Genomic DNA, 21,556 nt, shown 5'->3' on the forward strand with positions numbered 1-21,556 from the left:
AGTTTTGCAGTTCTTACTGTACCTAAAGTCAAACATCCAATCAAGCAAACCGTGAACTGTGTGTGTTGTTGAGTGACATACTAATAAAGTTGAAACAGCTTAACTAGAATTTTTCCATACTATTTACATGTTTGCAGAAGCTGCAAGTCAGAAGACGGGTGTGTCTAGACTCGTAGGGATATAAAGACAAGGAAATATAAAATGGAAATGATTTCTTAGTTTTAGTCACTACTTTTCTGCTTTACAGATTTATCAATAGAAACATTTTTCTTATTTTAAGTAAAATTTAGTTAAAAAATAATTTCTCTGAATGACATCACCTCTTGCTGGTTCTCTTCTTGGTCCATTACAATAGGCTGAGTTACAAGCACACCAAGCAAAGTAGCCCAAGTCTCTTCAAACTGAGTACGGCTGATCCATCCTATGGAAACACTCAGATATAGCCATTTATGTCTTAATACAAACTTAAACATGGAATGGCACTAAAAAATGGTATATCATTTCCACAGATTTAGTTTTCTTATTTGATTTGGCATTTTTTGTAATCACTACAGCCTAAGTTTAAACTGTTCTATTTTAGGAAATAATGACCCCTTTAGCAGGGTTTTGCACCTTATTATTTAAATGGTCCTGTTTGGGTTGTTCCTTATATACATTTAAATGTTTTGACTGTCCAACTTTCAAAGCATTGAAATCTATCAGGTTTTCACAACACAGAAAACCATCCAGAAAACTGGCCAATTCTCACAAGAAAGGAAGTCGTGGAGAATCTCATAATGATCTGAGAAATCTTAATTCCCTAAAAGCAAGCTGACTGAATTGCCTAGAAATAGATCATTAAAATGCAAGGACTTCTCAAAATTTTTCCAAACAGATTTTTACCTATAAAACTGCAGAGGATTCCTGAATAATACCTTGCAGTTTATAGTAACGATATTTAAGGAATCAAACATGAGAATGTCACCTTATAGTGATCAAACAGAAATCAGTGTTACACCACAAGTCAGTCAAATACTAACCTGTAGATGAGAGGAAAAAAAAAAAAAGCCACCCCAAACCACCCCCCCACCTCCAAAAAAAGAACTTCTGTAAGCATATGGAAAATTTGGTGTGTTACCCTTGACAGTCTCATCTGTCGACAAAGACTTGAACTCTTAAGCCCCACTGCTCTCCTTCAGTAAACCTTGACAAATCCAGAAGCTTTAAAGTGACAGCATCTCAGTTAAAATATTGAGAGCGTGGCACTAAATTTTATTTATATACTATGCATGAACTAAAGGGGGGAAGGAAAATATTCTCAAACATACTGTCAAGTGTACACTCCAGAAAACAAGTGGCCATTCTGTAAGAGCACACTGAAATCGCCTCCTTGAGTTGGAACAATTTTTGGCTTTATTTCTAGAATTTTTTCTCTGCATTGAGCAAATGTAAGAATTATTGCAGCACAATTATGAACCTGCTCTGAAATATTATTTCTCTTCCACATAAGCAAGAAAAGTAAACAAATGGTACCAGATTCAGTTACTCAGTAACTTCACAACACAGGTAAATACCCAAGAAGAGGCAACTGTATTAATTTTTAATTTTGTACATACCAAGTGTATTAATGCGATAGATGAACTCCTTAAAGATTTCTTTTTCTTGAAGAAATTCTACTGGGATTTCAGGAAAAACTGTGCCGAAGTCACCTGCAGGTTTTGGTGACCAACCTAATTTCCAGACCTGAAGAAATACAAAGGAAGTCTACTTACCCAAAACAGAAATAGTATTAACATGACAACTGTAAACATATATACACCATGCAAAAGCAATGAGACATCAGTAAATAAAGTGATTCTCAAAAAAAAAAACCAAACAAAACAAAACTTAGAAAAAGATTAAATATCTAACACAGCTAAAAGACTTTTTACACGGTATTTGTAATTTGGAGGGCTTTTTGGCATATTCCTCACTAGGAATTAATTATTCAGTCCTACTGTCCAAGTTCGGATATGAAAACAACTAAGTTCCTGTCTCATATTTTAGTTTAGAATTTAAGTGTGATGTGACTTCTAGAGTGTGCTGAAAGGTAATTCAGGGAAAATAGTTCACATACTATTGATGCCTGAAAAAGCATGAATATACATCCAAGAGTGGGCAAAAAAGTCTCAAAAAAATTAGCGTCCTTTGACATCGCCTCAAAAACAGTGCTGAGAAACAGAGAAAGGCCAGAGAAATGGTCTTGCACACATCAGGAAATCCCCCCTTGCTCTAGTAAGCATCTGGAAATGCTTCCGATAATGGTTTTGAAGTTCATCAAAACAAAGTAATTTCACAGTACTAACAACGCATGCAGATAATCAAGAGGTGTTATTAAATCCACATTATATCAGCCAAAAAGAAAAGGTTAAAATACCTTGTCCAAAAGATCCAAGATAAGTTAGGAAAGAACAGTAATACACAATTCAGAAATATCTGCATGGTGTACCAATAGTATGGTACCACACATGAATACCTGAGTTAGCTCAGACACTACTTCAGACACCTTAGCACCATTGCATCACTGTGGTGCTTAGCATGACAAAAAATTAATTTGTCAATTCAGGTGTCAAAGAAAGTAGCAGTGTAGATATTGCATTCTTTCCAGGGAAGCAATCCCACTGAGCAGGAGGAAATACTAGCCCCTAACACAGCACCCAAGCCACTGCTTCCTTTTCCTTTCTTAAATTACCACCTGGACATCCTTTCATGTAAGAATGTAAGGAGTGACTACACTCCTTTCTAATCAAATCTTCAATTCCAAAGTGAACTCTTACTTGATATCTTTACAATGTTTTGCTACTCAGTGTTTAAAAAGACAAATTGGTTGATCAAACTAGTTAATGTTGAAGTCCTACTGATGCAATACTTCAGATGCAGCACCCTCTGATTTTCAAAAAGTTATTAAATAGCTTTTTAAGTCCTGAAAACAAAGCATAATGAACATACCAAGGGAGGTACTCTTGTGTAGCTGTTCACTAGAGGCAGCCTTGCTAAACTGATGATGATGTTCTTGAGGACAGGAGTAAGAAACGCTGGGATACTGCTGTTCCTTTTGTGCCCCAGTGCTAAGACAGTCTGTAAGCATTCCACCATCTCAGCTACCATTTCACAAGCTGTGGTAATGTGCTTAGTTTCTTTGTTGGGAGAAAAAGAAATTCAGTTTTATGAATCTATTCAAAAGACACATAATTTTAAAAGACAGAGAAAACAAAAAAAATGCTTAATGAAAGAGTATGTTGACTGAAAAGGATAAAACCACAATAAGGACATATACAAAGAAATATTGTACAATATTTCCGCTAGTTGAAGAGTACTACTACCACTCTCCCTGCAATGGCTTCCATTGTTTGCCAGCCTCAGTGCTGGAGATTACCAGTACCCAAGATCTGTCAGCAGAGCAGCTCACATGCTAACCCCAGCCAGAACAGGCCATATCAAATATAGCATTTGTGAGAATTTAAAGTGACCCAGCTCATTTGTTGTATGAGAAAACAGTCTCACAGCTGGCTCTATGCTAAGTCCAACAAGCAGGTAATTTCTGTAGATGGAAGTGGTATCTTACTGTACCAGCACCGTTGGATGTGGAAAACAATGCTATCCGCACTCACGGACTACACTCGACCATCACCTCAATGCAGTGCTCCCATACTGTAGAAGGGCAGATAATAAATCTGAAATTCTTCAGAAGAAATACTAAAAATTCTACCACTCCCACAGGAAATTTAGAAATCCCACAACACTTTAAAAAGCTCAGTCTGCAACGTGCTGCACAGCTAACAGAATCCTCCAAAAGAAAAATCTGCATTAATGTTTAACTTTCAATAAAACACAACTATCCCTGTTAAAAATATGTCAACCTATATTTCAAAAACATTTATCAAATATAAATAAGGTCTCAGATGAATTCTCATTGTTAAAAATATAGTAATGGAAAGGTTACCCATAAATGTTTCTTCAGTGAAAGTTTACAGCAAAAGTGGAATTCACCATTTACTTACTCTGTGTGTTTGAATCAACTTCACCCTCACTTAAGCCTTTTGAAGCATTCTTCTTTCTTTCAGGACTAAGGAGTTGATTCCCAGGTTCAACAGCAACTGAATTAAGACAAAAATATTTAAAAGATACAGCCATTACATATCTCATTCCACTTTTCTTCTCAGAACCACATAACAGTCAAATATTTAACATCTCCAAGGCATCTGCCAAGTTCAAAAGTAAACACAAAATTTTAAATGAGAAATTAAAACAGTAAAAATAAATTTGTCAACGAAGTAATTAAAGGACTCAGAGGAAATATTCTTGACACATTGATCAGTGGTGACTGACAATTTATTAAGAAAATTTTCTCATAGATGCTCAAATTGGACTCACCTGCTTCTATGATAAATCTAATGCAATTAATTAAGGAGCAAGCATATGTCACATTAGCTGCAGAAGCCAGCAAATTCCAGAGACTAGGCTGCTGTAATGTCAGACAGCAACAGTCCAGAGCAGCTTGAAGATCTACACTTAATGGAATGTGGTCATGCATTAAATGCCATGATAGTGCCTGTGCAAAAATAAAAAAATCCCATTAACAGCAAATTCTCACAACAGAAGAACTTATAACCAAAGGTGGTAGGTTTTTTTTACTCAGCAATATGTAAAGTTCTATTAGCAAGCTGGATTGAGTTTTTTCGTGAGAGAACAGATTTTAAGTACAAGAAAATTGTGAGCATTATATACTGTTTATTCAGTGTCCCCAAAAATTCAGTGCAGGGCCATTTTCCCAAATGCCAAGATCATTCCATCATTCTGTCAACCTCTCCTTGTAAAAATCTGCCCTTGTCCCATAAGCCTATCTGATTTATGAGCACAGGTCACATAAACTGACCACTGAAGAACTTTCTATAATTAAGTCAAGAAAATTGCACAGATCAAAATGGTGATCAGTTTAAGCCAAAGTTATTCCCTCTCCCAACATTTCATCACATCTTTAATTACGCTGTAGCTTCTTACCTCTACTGACATAACTACGAATTTCAGGATATCATCCTCTTTGTCAGGAGGAACACGGAGAGCAGCTGGTAGTTTTGAGAGTAACAACAAATACTGAGCCAGTGCACGACAAAGTGTCATCATAGACTGATACACCACCTCATCTCCTATAAAATAAGACTGGATGAAATTTAGCAGTTTGAATTCTTTCCCCTCAACAAATGTTTTTCAGAATTATTTCATAAGCACTTTTATGCCAGGTATCTTGATTTTTTTAAATACTAAGTTCATGTATTCACAAGACATCTGTAAAATACCTTTGCAGAGGAGAGAATAAACTTTAAAAGACCATTATTTCTATTACCAAAGATTTCGCTTAGTTTTTTCCAGTAGGCTGATGGCTCAGTTGGCAACAGTGGTTGAAAAACCTGGTGGTTGGCAGGAAGGTTTTGTACAGTGTTAGACACATGATCCAGAGTTACTCTCCGAGCTGTTTCAAAGAAGCTACTCTTCTGGTCTCTCGAGAGTTCATTCATACCAAGGCTTAAACAAGGTGCTAGCAAGCTTAGGTTGAATTCCTGAAATCAAATAGTAAATAAGAAGTAAAGAAATTGCTTTTAAAGAGATTCTAAGTATCTGACACTACTATTCTAGCATACTATCATACCAGTAAATTAACAGCTTATTAATTAACTAATTATTATGACCTCTGCTCTACTGCGGTGCAACAATACCATAGGTAAGCCCGTATTTGTTCCATAATTAAATTCCAAACACTACAGTACTGGAGAAAAAAAAATATCAATCAATATGCTTATTCCAAATTTTCAGAACAATATGTGAATAAAGCTTAAGGATGACATATATACAAGGAATGTTCAAATAATAAGCTTTAAAACAAGTAAGTCAAAAATCTTTTTAAAAACAGTTTCCCACTATTATTTCTGCATACCATCAGCAAATGTAGAGAATTTGAACAAAATAAGTTTTTAGAAAACAAAGTAATACATACAAGTTGTCCTTTATGCCAGATTTACTATCTGTGGCCCACTAGTGGCTTATTGCAAGTCATCTAGCACAAGTATTTTAAAAGTTACAGAAACATCTGGCCTTGCAAGAGACTGTACAGCAAAATGTCATTATGTATGTGATTATGTAAAAATGGTAAAACTGGATTTTTGTGATTGCAATACATAAACTAACCTTCACTTCCACTCTATACACCCAACCTACTACTACAACGCTGCTACTATTAGCATCATTGCTAGACACAGAAATTAAACATATCTACTATTTTATTTTTCAAAATGAAGTGAAAGTCAAGAAGTGAACTACCAGTATCATATAAATTTGGAGTGTTTACATTTAAGAACCTAATACTACCAATAAGAACATTAGAAATAATTACATCCTCTTCAGCTGACTGTTTCATCTGACAAAGAAGTTACCTTGCTGGTCATGAAGGAGTTCAGGTCAGGCTGAGGAATCCTATTTACCAGCTCTGCACCTTCTAGCAGTGCCGAGTCAGACTTGATGCAACACTGTGACCTCACTAGTGACACATACCAGTCCTTCAATAATTTAAAAAAAGAAATGTATTACATATTTGTTTTCAGAAAATAACACAGTTCATGGGACAGGGGAAGAATTGCTCACTGGCACTGTGGTCCATGTAAGAGATCACTAGGCCACATTAATGTCAAAAATCTCAAAAAAAAAGGCAAGGCAAAACAGACAACTGGTGAATGGACCATCTTAAACTAGATCAATGGATGTTCACTGGCAAGTTGTCTATTTCCATAGAGTCCGGACAGGAAACAAGGGTAAAAAAATAAAATAAAAAAAGACTTAACATATAGCACAGGTGTATGTATTAGGATCCTAAAGCTGAGGAGAATATTTAGAAAAAGAACCTGGAATACTCAGTAGTCACACAAACATAACAGTAACACCAAAAAACCCAATATTATAACCAAGGAGGAAAAGTCTTCAGATTCAAATCAGCAGATGAAGATAATATCTATCTTGTAACACTCACTGAAATAAATGAAGACCACCACACATCACCGCAAATTTACCCCTCAAATTATTAGTGATGACCCTACAGGAATTAGTTAATATAACTAATTTAACTGAGGAATATAAAGAGGCTCAGTTACCCCTTTTCTGTGTTTTCTCTCTCATAACTGGACATCCTGTATTTGCTGATATTAATTAGAATGCAGTTAAACCTGCCTGAGTTCAAGGAGCATCTGGACAATGTTCTTAGTCATATGGTTCAGTTTTAGGTAGTCCTGTGAGGAGCAGGGAGTTGGACTCAATGATCTGTATGGGTCCCTTCCAACTTGACATATTCTACGAACTATGGAGGGGCTACGCAGGAAGCATACAAAACCTATTTCCTTTGTGCAAGACTTACGGTTACAGGGAATGGAGACTTTTTTGGTTCATTTGAAGACAGAAAGCTATGAGTAAATGATTTCTGGGCACAGTGTTTCCTCTTGCTGTCTAAGTAGCTCTCAATCTCTCTCCTGAGTCAATGGGTTCCTTGACTACTTAACAGTCTCCTCCAAACTGTCAGCTAATCAAGTAACTTTTGCCATCCCCATTACATGTGTTTCCTATTACTGTGTATTGCTGTAGAACATGAAGGAATGAAAAGGAGAGATTATTTGTGTCATGGGACAAACTAGAAAGAAAGGAAGACACCTGCCCCAAAAGGCTTGCTCTTAGCCTCCCACCCTGCTTTGAAATAAACATACCTAAGCACACAAAAGACAGAAACAGTTAAGTAGTTATGATTGTTCTCTGAAAGTAGTTTAAAGCTGAGAAATGAAAGATTGAGAAGTAATGCTTAATTTCCAAGAGACAACCAACAGTTTTCAGCAAATGAATAAAACTGAAAACTGCAGTAAATACATCAAGAAAACAAGAGTACATATCTGTCTAGTGAACTTTACATAAATCTTTCCACTGAAGTTATGCAAAAAACCCCAAACCTGGTAATTTTTCACAACACCATCAACATAACAAGCATCTATGCATGTGCTAATTATTCATCCTAAATTCAACAGTCAGCCAACACATATGAAATGATTCACTGGTCTATATTTGAGATTCATTGACAATTCTGAGAACATTAACTGCATAGTAAAAATAAGCTGTATTTAAATATTTTGTAACGAGTAAAAGCTCATTTACAGCACAGGCACTTTTAGTGACTCTTTTTAAACATAATCTTACTTTGTCTAGAATTACACTCTCTAAAGCTGGTTGGTCTTCTCCATCTAGTGGGTGCGAGGTAACCAGAGGTGAAGGACTGGTTGTGTCTGGTGCTACCATAAGACGAAACCTATCCAAGAGTGAGTAAAGTCTTTGGTGTCTGAAAACAGAAGAATACATCAGAGAGCTTATTTACTCTGTTTTGTAAATAATTTAAAAATAAAAAGACATCCAATGAAACAATTCTTATCCTGGGAGAGAAAAGCAGTAGGATCTTAAGTTCTGTGTTGGATATATGCAGTCATATGATGCAAAACTGCAAATTCCACCAGCTATCAGTACCCAAAACAAATGAACTCAGTACCACCAACACTAAAGATTTAAATTTAATTTAGATTTAAAATTTGTGTCTGCCTAAGCATAAAATGCAAGCTGTTCAGTTTTCTTCATGCAGAAAATCTTTCTAATGAGTAAGGAGAATCACAGTTAGTGTACAGATTATTTGACTGCAGACAAATACCTTCTAACAGATATCAAACAAGAATCCACTAAAATGGAATTACTTTTTTTTTTTTTTTTTTAATATATTAAGAATTCCAGTTTGTGGATTTATATCTGTGTCAGGGGTTTGGGTTTTTTGTCTTTTTTTTTTTTTTTTTTTTAATTATTTTTGGTTGGTTGGTTGTGCCTTTTTTTGTTCTGTTGAAGTTTTTTTGATTCCATTACTGCTATCAAGAACTTGTAGACGGTCTTCTGGAGTTTTGCAAAAAGCAAACAAACAAACAAGTAAATGTAACATTACCTATGAAGGCACATTACTATCAATCTACTGCAGTCTCAGGCTTTAGATTCTTTCCCCCTATTTGTTTCTTATTTCAGTCAACAGATATTAACCTCAAACAGCAATGAAAGCAAGAGGAGTAAATTAGGTTCTTTCCAACATTAAAGCTTTTTCTAAAATTGAAGAAATTGCTCCTTTTTATAACAGCAGTTTACTTTAAAACAGCTGGGAGACTAAACAGTTAAAACTTAACACAGTTGTCTGGAAAAAAAAAAAAACACAAAGCACCCCAAAAACCAAGCCCACCCAGATAGGACTCACAAAATTCTGCAAAAGTTTGAGGAAAATAAAAGTTGTTTTCAGTGATGTAGTTTTTGTCAGGGAATTAATTTGCTGTTGCTGTCTTTGAAAAGTTGAATACTGAGTGGGATGTGGGAGAGAGAATGCCTTCAAGCCTTTAGCTTGCTTTAATTCCGCCCTTAGGCCAGAATATGCCTCCATCTTGTAAGAGAGGGCTTTACTCCTGTTTTACCTTGAAAAAGGACTCACTATCTTATCTCTAGGAAAACCCCCAAATGTAGGAAAGTTAACATGATTAGTACTAAAACATTCCTCATTTTGGCATTTTAACACATATTGGTATTATTTACCTTGTTGCTAATCCACTGTTTTGAAGGTATTCCTGAATTCTATCCAGTTCTTCAACTGGTAACTGAGTAATGCTGTTCTATAGGAAACAGTCACAAGAATTTTATAGGACAAAAATAAGTAAAATACCCATAGGTACTTTGAACAGATCAGGAAAATTATAGGCATGTAAAGTGAAATGTAAACATTCATGTATCTATATATTAAACAAAAAAATTCCTTTCTAATGAGATCACTTAAACGTCATCATATTTTGATGTACTTTAAATCATTACACTTGATTCTATTGCTAGCACTACCCAATCTTATTTACAAATTAATATATTTATCTTTACCTGTAAAGTTGCAGCCAAAAGCATTTCTACCCGACGGCAAGCCAGTGTGTCAACCATACGGGCAAGCACACGGAAAGGAGTACACAAAAGCTTATCAACATATAATGTTAAGACAGCCCCAGACTGGCTGAGATGTATTCCCTCTAAACACTGTAAAGTCTTCTTCAGAGTTGTGGGCTAGGTGTTGAAAAAAACAACAAAACAGAAAAAGACACACAAATAAAGCAATTAATTGGAATATAAAGATCTTTAAGCTAGAGGGAAAGGCATTTAGAAAAAACTATAGGAGACAACTAGCTGATCAATATAATTATCTACATATGAATAGGTTAGAGTTACTGGGTTATTTATTTCATATGACCCCTAAGTTGTTTGATGTTTAACTGTAAAAACTTATTCTTACAAAGAGTAAGCAAAAAGTAGAGATTAAAACTTTGAAGGAGAAAAGCTAGAGACATACAAGTGGAATTGTAGAAAGCTTTGAAAACAGTGAGAAGCTCAAACTCTTGCTGGAGGAAGGTAGGAACAAGAGCATAGCCAGGACAAGAGACAGTATAGAAATCTAGATAAGCATTAGGGATTTTTTGAGCACATGTTTAATCATAGAAACAGTGATGGCTGCTCAGTATTAAAAGGGGGTGCAATGAATTTTCTTAATTTTTTTTTTAAATGAGCACAAATAATCTAAAGAGAAACACAAGCTAGTTTGGCTCATGGAACCCATATGCTTTTAGATCAAACTGTAAATCACAGCTATTTCAGTTTTACTGGTTTTTCTGATAATCACCAAATATTTCACAGAATTACTACATCTTCCATTCAAACATGTTTAGTTTAGTTCATTATACCGAGTCTCAGACACTAAAGCCCAGACTCATCTCACCTAAAAGTGTTTTACTCAGATGCCTAAAGCAGTTGTGCTAGATTTGCACAGAGACAATGGGAAGAGACAGGAAATGTTACCAGGCTACTCAGGGTATGGTAGCATCTCCCACCATTAGCTACAGAGGAAGCCCAGCAAATGATGTTTCCCACCTACTGAGTTCCCAAGATTAAGAAGGATGCATACAACCTTATATCCCTATAAAACATCATCTGCTCCTTTTAATTTGAAAACTAAAACAATCAACAGAAATCATACACTGAATTTTTGAAGCAGTGTTTCCCTCACCAAGAGCCTACAACTTGTGGGGTGGATCAATGGGGAAGGAGTGAGCTTGTAAATAATTTTCATGTTGCTAGGGCCTATGAAGATGGACTGGTTCCTATTCCTGCCTCTGTAGTTAGTAGTTCTGATATTTATGCTACCAAGGCACTGAAATCAAAGACAAGAGTCGCAGCTTTCATCTACCCTTCAGATATTTATTATACAGGGGTAATACCCAGGAAGGAAGAAAAGCAGCTTAACCAACTCTACTTGAATTCATAGATTTGATGGATTGGACCACATCTGATACTGAAGTTGCTAATATATTATAAGGTTTGCTGCTTGCATTTTTAAAGAAGTGACTTTAAAAATAAATTCAGAAGCTGATAAATGACCCAAAAATGTCAGAATTTGCATACTTATCAGTTAAACTTATGCTGCAATGTAAGTGACTTTGTTCTTTAAAAATAGTCAAAAAGTTAAACTTACAGCTGCAAGATTCTCACACCGTGATTGAATGGCCTGGATGAAGAGACCACTGGCTGCTGAATTCCTGTGAACAGCACTAATGAAGTCTTGTACTGGAGGCTCATGGGACAGATTAATCAAGTCTTGAACATGATTCACAATAAGCCAGGTCAAGTGTTCTGAATCATGTAGGTTTTGACACTAAACGGGAAAAAATTAAAATTTGATTCCAGTAATAACCATGTTAAGTGTTTAATTACTAAAAATTTTATTTGACACAGCATGAAGTTTTTCATAAATAATGGCATCAGGTGTCTATATTGTAATATCAGCCTCATTATTCTTACATGACAGATCTTCCAAATGCTTTTGATCTTGTTGCAGATTAAGAGATTTATAATGAATTTGTAAATTAATTTTTTTAAAACATTAAAAACCCAGGCTAAACCAAGGAAATTGAGAAGGTCCATTCAAAGATGCCACTTATAATGAAATGCTATTCGAAATAAACATGCACACACACAGTCTTGTAGGATGTGATTTTCATTTAGGCTTCTTTTTAAAGATTTCTTATTACTACTGGCCTTAAACACAATATGAATAATTTCTGGAAAGCAAATCCAAAGAAATATGTCAATAATTAATTTTAAACCTACGGAGACTATATGTGTATCAACAGGCAGTGCAATGCAACATGAAAAGATCCATAGAGCTAACCAGGTAATGTTGAGAGTATGATACTCCCCAGCAGAAATGTTTGGTAGGGTTTTAAACTGGACTATCTCTAATCTGACTCTGGTAACTGAATGTCCATTAGTATTTGAAGTGCTTCTTAAACATAGCTTTTGGTTTAGTTCAATCTGAAAGGAATGCAGTTTTCTTGCCCCAGAAACTGCTCTGCAATGCAAATCAAAGTGCAATACTAGATATTATGGGAAGATTAACTTCAAAAGTTCCCGATGAACTAAAATGCTAATATTGAGGCAGCAAGAAGCCAAAGCCACAGGAACTGCTCTCATTAGAGAACCAGAATGGAAGTTAAATGTTAATGTAAAACCTCTCCTCTTAAGGTACAGAAACAGAAATTCGTCGTATCCTAGACACTGCACTGGTACTGATGTTAGGAAGTCTAACACTACTTATTGCACTCCTAGTACTTCACAAGTAAGGGATATGATACCCAGCAGATAATTCTATTACCCACCAGCTATCTTTTACAAGCCAAGAGACTTTTCAGTTCAGAACAGGAAAAAAAAAGCCAAATATGAGCATACCTAAGCTTTATGCAAGCACCATCTGAAAATAAAATTACTAGTTTCACAAGTCTTAAATTTTTCACTTGTGAACCAGATTCGGTTAATGCACATGAGTAATAAAAGACTGACAGCATAATAAAACTATAGTTATAAAATTCATACTTACAACATAGTCACAAAAAAGAATGAGCGCTCCTCTTCTCACTATCTCTCGATTGCACATGCCACGTTTAGATTCCGAATCCGATTCATCACTGTCTCCAGATATCTGAGGGCTAAGCAATTTAGTAGTAGAAAGACTGTGTCTCCTGCAGGAAGCATATTATATCTTGTTACTATTTTATTACTGTATTTATTACTATGGCTACCGAAACATTAACAATCAAATTGCTTGGAATAGCCTACGAATGTCCTTACATAATATTTATTTTTCTAGAAACTTCAGTCAAACATTTTACTACTTTGAAGTAGGCACTTTGCTTTCCATCGGCTCTTTACATTCTAAAAACTGTAATATCACATTTTTGTTCTGTGCTTATTACTTCCTTGGACAGTCTGAAGAACTTCTGAAGAACTAAACACATTATTTAAAAGAAAAATATGAGCTATTGCATCTCTGGCAGGATGATAAAACCTATTACTGTATTTTCTTCTCAAGCCAAACCAGTTTTTTTGAGCACTTAAGTCTAGTATCAGATTGAAAGTGATGCCCAACCCAGAAAAAAGAGAGGTGGTTTTGGTACATCAAGAGAGATAATTGCAACAAATAGCAGATGTCACCATAGCTATTTAAGTTGCTCTGCTTTGCTCATAAGTCTGGTAATATCATGTTTCCTCAAATTATAATAATATTTTTTCACATCATGACGTTGAACTGAGGCAAGAATTTCGCATTTGGGCAAGTACCGATCCACTCATGCTGTAGAGCAAGATTAGTTTTTCCTAACATTCACGGCACAAGCATCAGAAATGTCTCTCAAGTCAGCTGCTAATCTCCCTCTACAGTTAAGAGAGGGATACCCACCCACGGTATCTTCCTCACCCCCCAGAGGACGAATCATTCCAATGCTCGATGGGTGGGATGAGCTAACTTCAGATGAAGAGAACTCTCATTTTAGACCAAATCTCTGAATTTCAGACCATTAATGTTGTGAGGTTACTATGGTGCTTGATGCTAACGAATCAGCATGGTGCTGATACTATGTTTTGATAGCATTTAGTAATAGACCCACTGAGAACAGAGAATAGATATAACTACAGTTATACTGAGCAGATTGTATTTTCATAAACACAACAGTGTATAATCATCTGCACTGGCTGGTTATTTGCTATAAGGCAAAATACAAAGTCTCCATAGGAACATGAAATACAAAATACTGAATATTTTGTCATAGTTATTTCCATAATTTTAATTAAAAGTAGTACACATATGAAGCTTTCTTGCCTTAAAAGTAGAGAGATTACCTGGTAGTTCTTTTGAGGAATAACTGAGTGCAAGACATATTTCTTTAGTTTGAAAGACATACTGATATCAGAACAGACAATACGTATACACATACAATAAATGCACAACTATCTATTTCAGAAAAAAAGCTAGATTCTTAAAACATAATTTTAGCAAATAAAATTGAGACACACTACGACTACTAGGAATCAAAACCAAATCTTACTTTGGGGTTTGATGCACTTCTGACCACCAGTTGTAGTTCGTATAATTGACAAGAAGAAGGATTTGACACCAGAGGAGAACTAAAGAAGGATGTGTGGGAATCATGGACTGAACAAGGTCACTCAAACTTTCAAGTGTATAGAAACTACCATCAGATCCATCTCCTGTAAAAAGTCTGGTGGCTGCAGCTGTGATTCTTCTAAACATCCCTGAAAACAATAAAAGCATGTTAGACTAACTATGCTTTAGTCTGAATTCTGAAGTTTCAAAACTATTCAGGATATCCTAAGAATACAAATCTCGTTGCTTCATAAGGCACTACCATTCTTGAAAGATATATCCTAAGTGGTTTTACAAATGTAAAGCAAGTCATGGAGTTTGCTCAAGAGCAGTGTGTAAACCAGTAATGATCAGCTCCCAGATTCAATAAATAATGCTTTAGATAGACTAGAATTGTAATGAAACCTATCTTCTCAACTTTTTGTCTGTCATGCATCAGAAAGTTTCTGATACATGAAAACCTCCACCAAATTTAAAATTGTTAATTATAGACCAGGACTTTGCTGTTGTCATTTGCTCTGTCTATAAAGTAAAACGCAGAAGTTCTTAATTAGAACTATGCTGTAACTACTATTCTACATGCTAAGGAAGATTGCTTACAAGTACATTACTTCAGACGATGGCTTCCCAAATAGACTTAGTTGAAACTAAACTGACACCCTGCCATCCAATTTCTGACGTGCAAAAAGTAAATGTTTTCAAATGGAGAAAAGTCATTATTCTTCATACTAAACACTTGGCATAAAGGCTTTGCCTTCTGACTTGCTGATTCTGTATTCATATGACAAAATGAAGGGTGGGAAAACAAGGAAAATGGACAAAGTTGTACAGGACATCTTGAGTTTCTGTAAGAAGATAAGATTGAGGAAAAAAGGGCTTCTTCAGAACCAGTTAGAAACCAAAAGCTAATCAGAATAATGAAGGAGACCTGTAGTGTTGCTTGCTTGCTTTGTCAAATATACAGAAAAATGAAGCTGTAAATTCCACAGCCATATGGACCAGTTTAAGCTGCCCCCAGGACCAATAAATATGCAATGTAAATAGCAGCGAATGGGAAAAATAACTGAGTCTCAAAACTCTGGTTCCTCTTACTAGCAAACCAGTGCTATTACCATTCCAGATTCCTGCATTTGCAGTAATTGCACCATCTAGTGACTTCCTACAGTCATGAAATCCACTGTATGATCATCTTTTCACTTCATCTATGCCTTTTATTTCTACTAACTTCAAAGTAGCACACTGAAAATGTTCGTTTCTACTCTGGTAGTTTCCTATAGTTGAATACATAGGAGTCAGGAATGTTCAAATTTTAAGAAGACTATAATGGGTGAGAAGACAAAACATTCAAGCAGAATAGTGGTTAAAAATGACACAACACCTTATTCACAGACACAAATTACTCTAAGCTGCACCTGTAGTTAGGAGAATATAACTTAGAAAAAAGAATTTAGATGTTTTAACTGAACAAAAGTATTACAAAACCAGGCACTTAGTTAAGCCTAAACCTGAAAGACAACGGTATGACATGAAAATACAGCCCAGGTGTCTCATCAACTTCAATTCTACTCTTACACTGTAGAAAGCAGCCACATCACTGCTAGTACTTTAGAGTTGATTTGTAGCCTTACATTGATTTAATTTATAGAGATCATGCAATACATGTATCCCAGTGCTCTGCATGAGTACTTTAATATTTCATTTTAATTTTGCATGAAAATTTCTGCATAGTTCCTGGCAAGACTCACAGTGCATCTCGGAAGCCAGACACTGTAGCAGAATTAGCCGAGTCTTTCCCTTCCATTATCCCCAGCTCCCACTGGGGAAGAACCCACTTCCCGGATTTCAGTAACCAGCTTGATTCTCTGATTTCATTAGTCCTGTCTTGACACCATTTAATCGCTTACTCCTAATCACCTTGGTGTAAGTAACTTTGTTATAATGTTTGTATCAAACATGTCTCCATAACAGAAATTAATAGTATAAACACTTAGTTATTATTGTAACAGACACATGGGAAAAATAGAACTATCACTCACTACAACCAGAGTCCTGTGCCCTAAAGCATGCCTAAAACAAAGATCAAGGAAGGTTTTTATAACTATCACCGTATTTTGTGCCTCTTCATGCACAACCCCGGAGTATTTGCAACAAGAACCTAGGTTTGGAGGACTTCAATACTTAAATCAAAGCTCTCTTCCAGCAAGTCAAAAGACAAAACGTCATCCAATCACAGTTGCACAAACTCACAACATAATTCAAATGGTTCCCCATTCATTACTTGTTACTGTCACTAAAGACCAGGAGTAAAGCTACTGCAAGTTAAATCAAGGCAATACAGAAGCTTTGAGCTTTGATAGAGAACCAGTTGAAGACCCAGAACACTTCCATCAGCACTTTATTTATTTATTTTAAATCTACATTTACAATACTTATGTTTGCAAGAAGCAGCTAGAAGCAATGACAGGAACAGAACTAAGTTCTTCCTCAAGAAAGGACTTTTATAGCTGAACTCTGTAGGAAGAACTTAAAAAATATGATTAGAGGTTGTTGGGATACAAGAGAGCACAGAATCATGTTAAATGTCTAACAATAGTATTCCCTGTGGACTTTTTCTGTTATTCACATCTGATAAGTAGTGAAGTACTGTAACTCCCATTTTACAGATGAGGCCATGGAATACAGAGTTCTTTGTCCCATATCTGTAAGGAAGTCTATGAAGAACCAGGAACTTGTGCCAAGACCTTTTAAATCGCAGCCAACTACTGTAATGTAAGGTTGGACTTTAGCTGCAGGCTGAAAATCTGAAGGCAAAAAGGACAGTAATAGGAAAGAAAAGAATAAAAGAAAGGGAAGATAGAGCCACTATTAGGAAAACAAAACTATGGAATCAGGCTAAGGACTAAGGAATTAGGATATCTAGCAGAAGACAGCTAAGGCAGAATTCCCAAACCTGAAGAAAGGAGCTCAAGATCAGCTAGGTGGAACAGTACTACCTCTCCTACTTTTCTGATTTTGATTTTTAGTTGGTTGTTTATTTGAAGTGTTTTGTGGTGTTTTTTTTTTTTGTTTGTTTGTTTGTGTTTTGGTTTTGTGTTGGTTTTAGTATTTTTATTAATTAGGACAAAGAACAAGAACCTATTTTGTCTTTTGTCATGACTCTGAACCAGTGGTCTATAACTCAGGATTTTAAGCCTAAACACACCTACCAGCTTTGTTCCACATAGAATAAATGTGAAAAATATGCCCTGCATGCACAAGCACAAAGTTTGGAAGGTTCTTTATACTCAGTAGGATAGAATGTCTTCAGCACCTTCAGGTGCTGAAGGATCTCAGTAGTTCAGCGCATTTGACAATTGTCTCAGTACTGAAAAACCACCCCACCACTCCATGCTACAGCACAAAGCAATATTTAAACCATTACCTGATTTGAAGATATGTATTAAGCACATAAGCAGTGTGCCCAGCTCCTGGCAGTAGAAAGTATGCTGTTGCTCATTCATGTCCACTTTCAGCTGTTTGGTAACAATATCTTCCAATAGAATGCCAACCAGTTGTAGCAAGAACCTTGAAAAAACATATATACAGTCAACAGAGAAACAATCAATGTAGCAATTTTCAGAATAAGATGAGGTTTGCCCATGAAACTCAGTAAGTTTGAAAAATAAAATATAAAGTCCTTGTCCATTCATCCTAAATAGGTTGCTAAATTAATTGCTACAGAACAGATTGGCCTAAAAGAAATATGACACTATAGGTACGAAAAGATGATCACAAGCACTTCAATAATTACATATTGGATCTGGGTTATCTACTCATCAGCTAAAGTTGTGATAGCATGCATATATCAGCCCACTTCACTTACACAGCAAACATTCAAATGCTATGGTGTCTTTACAGTGATTTGCAACGGGCTAAAAACGTACCATGACAGTTACCACAGCTCAGCTGAGGAGGAGTAACTCAGCAAATCACAGTAATCCAGCTGTTTACAGCCTCATCTATCTACACTCTACCACACAGGTTCCATATCAAACCTCCAGGCAGGGAAAAAGATCAAAAGAAACACCAGAAAAGGGCATTTGAGGAAAGTCAGCCTTGCTGCTGGCCATAATTGTTCCCTCAACTCACTCCTGTTGGACATAAAGTCACATTAAGGGAGTCCAGAAGCCCCTTCTCCCTCTACCCATCACCCTGACAGTGAGTTGAATTATAAGAAACAGCATTTTATTGTTATCTGAAGTTCCACACTTGACTAAAAAGTTCTTAATTTCTTAAGCAAATTGTTATTTCAAAGGCTTCCCACCACATTAAAACATAATGCCTTAATGACAAACATTATGTCAACATAGTACCATTGCCATCTCTCCATACTTTTGCCTGAAGTTTGTCACTCTCCAAGGACATCAGCATGGGAAGCTAACTAGACAAAGCCAGCTCTTTAAAAATAGGAAACAAAGAGCAGGACTAACTTAATGGATTTGAATCCATCTGCTGCTAAGATTCTAGTAGAGAACCTGGGCTTCTACTAAGGGAATGACTCATCTTTTAGTCCCCAGAGAGAGAGGAAGGAAACAGTTAACCAGATAGAAAAATTGGGTCCAAAAACTTAAGTGCAGGATTCACCCATTTTAACAGATCGATTAGGTCCTTCACTTGGCTCCACAGAGGTATCAGAACAGTCCAAAGTCCCGACTACAAACTGCTCATCTCCTCCCTCTACTGTCCATCTCATTATTCCTTCCTCCACACACATTCCTCCCATATCAATTTATTAACAGACTTAATTCCTATCAGATAAAAGTTCTATACATGTGTATATATTGCACAATATATTTGTGATTTCTCAGACATCTTAATCTTTCCCCTAAACTACTGAAAAGACAACATACCTAGAAAACGTTTCTTCAGGCAGATACTTAGGCTGCTTAACCTCAGTGCAATCCTCTGGTGTGGATACGTTATTTTCTCCATGTCTAAGTTTGTTAATTGCTTGACATGAAATCAAATATGGTGAGAAGGAAAGCTCTTGTATACGGGATAGAACAATGTCTTCTGTTGACTGTGAAATCAGAACTCTAAGGATAGCTAGAATTCCAGAAATCCACAGCTGGATAGTGCTCACTGATGCCTAACACAAACACAAAAATGCAGAAGATAAAATACTTTTGAAGTTAAAAAACATAACATATGAATGTATTAAAAAAAAAAAAATTTCATTAGCTACTGTATAAAATCAGACCATTCTGGGAATGAAGCAAGCAGGAGATAACTTTTATGTTCAAGGTCTTCCAAAATGCGGTTCTTGTGCTAACCATCAAGCTTATGTTCACTCTGTTAAACAATCTCTCAACTACATAACCGGTACTAATACTTACATAAGAAAAATATTATTTACCTACTAAATTTCATTCTAGAAGTTATTATAACAGCACGTTACTCTATATTCCTGATCCTCAAAATACAAAATGAAGGCAAGTAATCCATAAGCAGAATGTTCCTGTATAAAGTGCTGCCAGTTGTAAGTCATATTAGATTTAACCAATTCTTTCCTAAAATCTTCTGCAGGTATTTTAACACCACATTGTAAATTAAGAAAGGGAAACACATGTTCTTTTGTTTTGCATGAAAGACACAAGATCCTCTCTTCTCTGGAAACAACCACTTACCATTGTTTTAGGAGTAACAAACATACTCCTTAAAAGCATGTCTACAGGGCGAAGGGATGAAGGAGCCAAAATTTCAAACAAAGTGTTCAGCACTCCCAGAGCATCATGAGAGTCTATATGCATCTGTAAAAGAAAACCACAAAACTAATTTGTAACTATCCACTAAAGATGACTGCAAAACAAAACTACTACTTCAAGTTCTAAACATTTCTATGACAACCTGTGTGTAATAAAGCTGTCCTTTACAGTACACAATTTAGAGCAACCAAAATCTATGAAAGGTAAATGAAAGTTCATTGCAGGCCTTCCTACATAGGACTTCTGAGACAAAAATCCACCATATGAAATCCCATATACATACCACATATTTTATTAGGAGAAATATGCCATATTCAGAATAGGACCAAAAGACTGACTTGTGAAATTTAGTAACTTTTCTCCTCCCTGCACATCCTACCAGGCATATTTATAGACAGCAAAGCTGGTTGTGAATAAATTTAAGCAGATAACTGGGAGGAAAAAAAAATAAATCCTGATCATCAGAAAAGTGAACAGCTACAATGTTATTACACTGCAGTAACAGAGGCAGGACACCTTCCTTGATCAGTTTTTTAGTTAAATTATAAAACAATCAACTGCACAAAGCAAAGAACTGGACTTGAAATCTAGATGACCCTATCTTGCTTAAGTAATCTGATAGTTGAAGATGTGCACAAATTCATATAAAACAAAGGCAATTCCAATTTGCTCAAAAACTGTTGTCTGATACACAATAACTGCCCACTCCCTCAGCCATGAAATCTCCTCATGGGAGTGGGGATCTGTCATCATGGAGTAAAGAACGTTAAAGGCACAATTTCACTACTTTTAGTTTATCTTTGAAGAAACTATTTCTAATTCCAGGAAAGGTGTATTGAAGACAATTCCTCTGTTGCTCAGGGAACAGCACTGAAAATCATTCTCCGGAAAGGAGTCTTCCCTTCTTCCCAGATACAAAGGGCCTACTCTCTGTCCTCAGGGTGCAGTCCAGCAAAAGAGACATGTACACACTGGAGGGAGTCCAGCAGAAAGCCACACAGATCATTACAGGCTTGTAGCATCTGTCAGACAAGGGGCAGCTGAGATTTTTCAGCCGGAGAAGGTTCAGGGGGATCTTTATCTATGTGTACAAGTATCTGACCAGGGAAAGCAGGGGGAGAAGACAACACAAGTACAGAACAGAGCCAGAATCTTTTCAGTGGTACCCAGTACCAGGATGAAAGGCAATAGGCACAAATTGAAATAAAAACTATATTTAAATGGAATT

The 21,556-nt window shown here is 36.0% G+C and overlaps 1 protein-coding gene across 2 annotated transcripts in view; it reads right to left on the reverse strand.

Moving 5' to 3' along the window:
• The window catches only part of HTT (huntingtin), an 85,738-nt gene that overhangs the window by 17,410 nt on the left and 46,772 nt on the right, over positions 1–21,556 (reverse strand). For both annotated transcript variants that reach the window (XM_042807664.1, XM_032987320.2), the window contains 17 exons: positions 20,251–20,373; positions 19,474–19,712; positions 18,006–18,148; positions 14,526–14,733; positions 13,022–13,163; positions 11,621–11,800; positions 9,985–10,161; positions 9,652–9,728; positions 8,242–8,380; positions 6,447–6,569; positions 5,363–5,576; positions 5,020–5,165; positions 4,393–4,570; positions 4,020–4,115; positions 2,968–3,155; positions 1,596–1,722; positions 321–421 (listed from right to left, as the gene is read on the reverse strand). In XM_042807664.1, the coding sequence (XP_042663598.1) occupies positions 321–421; positions 1,596–1,722; positions 2,968–3,155; positions 4,020–4,115; positions 4,393–4,570; positions 5,020–5,165; positions 5,363–5,576; positions 6,447–6,569; positions 8,242–8,380; positions 9,652–9,728; positions 9,985–10,161; positions 11,621–11,800; positions 13,022–13,163; positions 14,526–14,733; positions 18,006–18,148; positions 19,474–19,712; positions 20,251–20,373 (2,601 nt within the window). The remainder of the gene's footprint in view (positions 1–320; positions 422–1,595; positions 1,723–2,967; positions 3,156–4,019; positions 4,116–4,392; positions 4,571–5,019; positions 5,166–5,362; positions 5,577–6,446; positions 6,570–8,241; positions 8,381–9,651; positions 9,729–9,984; positions 10,162–11,620; positions 11,801–13,021; positions 13,164–14,525; positions 14,734–18,005; positions 18,149–19,473; positions 19,713–20,250; positions 20,374–21,556) is intronic.

Source organism: Tyto alba, unplaced genomic scaffold (assembly GCF_018691265.1).
Source record: "Tyto alba isolate M040663 unplaced genomic scaffold, T.alba_DEE_v4.0 Super-Scaffold_6, whole genome shotgun sequence".
Classification (NCBI taxonomy): Eukaryota; Metazoa; Chordata; class Aves; order Strigiformes; family Tytonidae; genus Tyto; species Tyto alba.